We start from the raw sequence: 3,125 nt of genomic DNA, 5'->3' as shown, positions 1-3,125 counted from the left end.
AGGATTTCCATAAACTAGCAACATTTGCAAAACATTTATCACATATTTTCTTCCTCTATATGTAAAAGCTGAAAATACAATACTTGGAATAAAAGCTTTTCTGCACAAGTTATTATTTATTTGGAGCAAATTTATATTGCCAGTTTGAAATTGTAGGTGCATCATGTGTCCTAAATGGAGCATTTCTAATAACTTCAGTACCCGATACTGTCACAGCATTTTTCCATAGCAGCAACACTTACTTAACCTGGTGCGATAGAGTTTCAGATGTCTTACACGCCAAGTTGCCGCGCATTGTAAGTGGCTGGACAACAGAGAATCATATCAGTCTGTCCTATGTCTCAGGTTCTTTTCTTATTACCATGGTCAAAGAGCTTCTGAGCTACCAAAAGCTAAATAAACTTTTGGGGAAAAGCAAAGACTCCTGTATAAGTTACACGGAACTACTGTTTTCTTGTTATTTATAATGCTACAGAAGTGCAGTTATCGAGAAGTGATTCTTTCACACCTTTTTTATCTTCTGAGCTTTCTCATTTTTCATGCCTCTCTCAACATTTTCCTTAAAATGAACACTTCTGAATTCCAGCAAAATATTAAAACCATCTCATTTTCTACTAGTGGAAAGGGCAAAGGAGAAGGATTTGGAGGAGAGAATTATTCCAATAACACCCTAAAATAATTAACAAGCTTGTTGCAGTGTCTGTATTTTGTTTAGGACTTCTGTCCTTGAGCTTGGGTTTAGGAGACAATATCTCCAGATTTGACTTTTCCTAACTTTAAGGCCAACCAAGTTATTCGGCATTTAATCCTGTATATCTTCTTACAGAGATTCAACTTCCTTTTCCCTGAAAGAATGTCTCCATCTAACACCTAAGCCATAGCAAGTACACTTGATCTTTCAGTAGATGATTTCAGACCTGGTACATAACCGTAGCATTCGACTGTAAGCTTATAAGCAATCTCTCTTCTTGCTCTCATCCTGCTTCCTGAAGCGTGAAGAACATGGAGAAAAGTGAGCCTCCTCTTAGGGGAGCTCAGGGGAAGGAAATCCTACCTGCAGCTAGCATTTCCATTTCTTCACAGGAAACAGTCACTTTTACAGATTCTGACTGCTTGTATGAAATGCTGTAGCTATCAACACAGATTTTACTCTTCCAGAACACTCCGTGTTTTACGGGGTAGATGGAGAGTGGTACTATCTGTGTACCAGTAGTAGATTAATTTTTTAGCTGTCTTCTAGAAATCACGCTCTCATCCAGGCTAACGTTGCTTGACTGAGGCTTATGGCTATTTCTCGTTCCTATAGGTTGTCCTGATCAATGCTATCAAGGATGTTGCAAAGGCCCTTTCTGATCTCATTGGTGCTACCAAAGGAGCTGCCAGCAAACCAGCAGATGATCCGTCCATGTACCAGCTGAAAGGTGCTGCCAAGGTAAAACCTTATTCTTACGTTTTATTTGACAGTATCTCTGCAATCACACTTGACAGACATCCAAAGCTTGGATTTCAGCAATTTCTGATTGCCTGAAATCTCATCTGTTTGTTTCATTATCTTCTCAGGATGATACAGAAAAATAAGAAGACACTATTGAGTTTCCATTAAGCTATCCGTTTTTGTAGGCTGTCAGATGACTTCTGTGGTTTTGATGAACTGTAATCTTTCTGAACAGAAACTTCTTTCTTTTGCAAGCCCATATCTGAGGGCAGGTTCTCCTTTAATAATGTTACAGACTAAAATTTACCCAGTATGAAATGGTACCTAAATATTACATTCTAAAAAATTACATAAGGTCAGGATAAGCATGCGACTTCCTTATTTAGACCTTGCAGCTTGGGGAAGGGGGGGAGGGAGGCAGGGAGGGATGGAAAATACTCCTCCAATAGCTCTACAGTAGGATATTATGCATTTCTGACCCCTGCTACATTTCTGCAACTGACAGGGAGCTTTCAGAAACTGGCCGACAGGAGAGTTGGTATTTAGTCCCAGAACAAGTACAGTTCCTGAAGCCTCTTAGGCCCTGTTAGAAGTAATACTGCTGCCTAGCTTAATTTGCCTTGCTTCATACCCTGCTGTCTCTGAAAAATGGAAGGAAGGAATCACATGTTTTTATCTTCACCTCTCTCTTCTTCAGGTGATGGTAACAAACGTCACATCGCTTTTGAAGACTGTTAAAGCAGTAGAAGATGAAGCCACTCGAGGGACGAGAGCTCTTGAGGCTACAATTGAGTATATCAAACAGGAACTCACGGTACAGAAAAAAATAGCCTTACATGTCAGTTTTTGGAAGTACCCTCTTACATTCAAATCAGCCTGCCCAGTCACTCCCTCCTCAAGCTTTGCTTTACAGCCTGTGATTTGGTTCTCTACCTGTTGCAGATCACCTCTGAAAGTACAATTACAATGCCACTTCAGCCTGTCTACTCTCAGACATTACCAGTCCCCACTTTGAGATTTGAGATGCTACCGTCATGTACAAATCTGGAAGCAACTGCTTCTTTGTTCTCTAGACGTTAAGCTTTCACTACAGATACTCTTTTCCAAGCCCAGTGCTGTTCACTTTTTTTGATCCTGGCTCTGCTAATGTCTTCACAAAATCACAGAATCGCAAGGGTTGGAAGGGACCTCGGGAGATCATCTAGTCCAACCCCCCTGCTAAAGCAGGCTCTCCTAGAGCATTCTACACAGGACTTCATCCAGGCGGGCCTTGAATATCTCCAGAGAAGGAGACCCCACAACCTCTCTGGGCAGCCTGTTCCAGTGCTCCGTCACCCTTAGAGTAAAGAAGTTTTTCCTCATATTCAACTGAAACCTCTTATGTTTCAGTTTGCACCCATTACCCCTAGTCCTGTCACTGGACACCACTGCAAACAGACTGCTTCCATCCTCATGACTTCCGCCCTTAAGATATTTGTATGTGTTGATAAGGTCCCCTCTCAGTCTTCTCTTCTTCAGGCTGAACAAGCCCAACTCTCTCAGCCTTTCCTCGTAGGGGAGGTGCTCCAGTCCCTTTATCATCCTAGTTGCCCTCCTCTGGACTCTTTCTAGGAGTTCCTCATCTTTCTTGAACTGGGGAGCCCAGAACTGGACACAGTACTCCAGGTGGGGTCTCACCAGGGCAGAGGAG

General features: G+C 42.0%; 1 protein-coding gene across 6 annotated transcripts in view; it reads left to right on the top strand.

Moving 5' to 3' along the window:
- Positions 1 to 3,125, top strand: part of TLN2 (talin 2) — a 185,916-nt gene that overhangs the window by 153,134 nt on the left and 29,657 nt on the right. For all 6 annotated transcript variants that reach the window (XM_035899453.1, XM_035899455.1, XM_035899452.1 and 3 more), the window contains 2 exons: positions 1,307 to 1,432; positions 2,133 to 2,249. In XM_035899453.1, the coding sequence (XP_035755346.1) occupies positions 1,307 to 1,432; positions 2,133 to 2,249 (243 nt within the window). The remainder of the gene's footprint in view (positions 1 to 1,306; positions 1,433 to 2,132; positions 2,250 to 3,125) is intronic.

The sequence above is a fragment of the Egretta garzetta genome, unplaced genomic scaffold (assembly GCF_000687185.1).
Source record: "Egretta garzetta isolate BGI_Z169 unplaced genomic scaffold, ASM68718v1 scaffold287, whole genome shotgun sequence".
Taxonomy (NCBI): Eukaryota; Metazoa; Chordata; class Aves; order Pelecaniformes; family Ardeidae; genus Egretta; species Egretta garzetta.
Note: the sequence above shows the minus strand (reverse complement) of the source record. Positions and strands in the feature narration are given on the sequence as shown.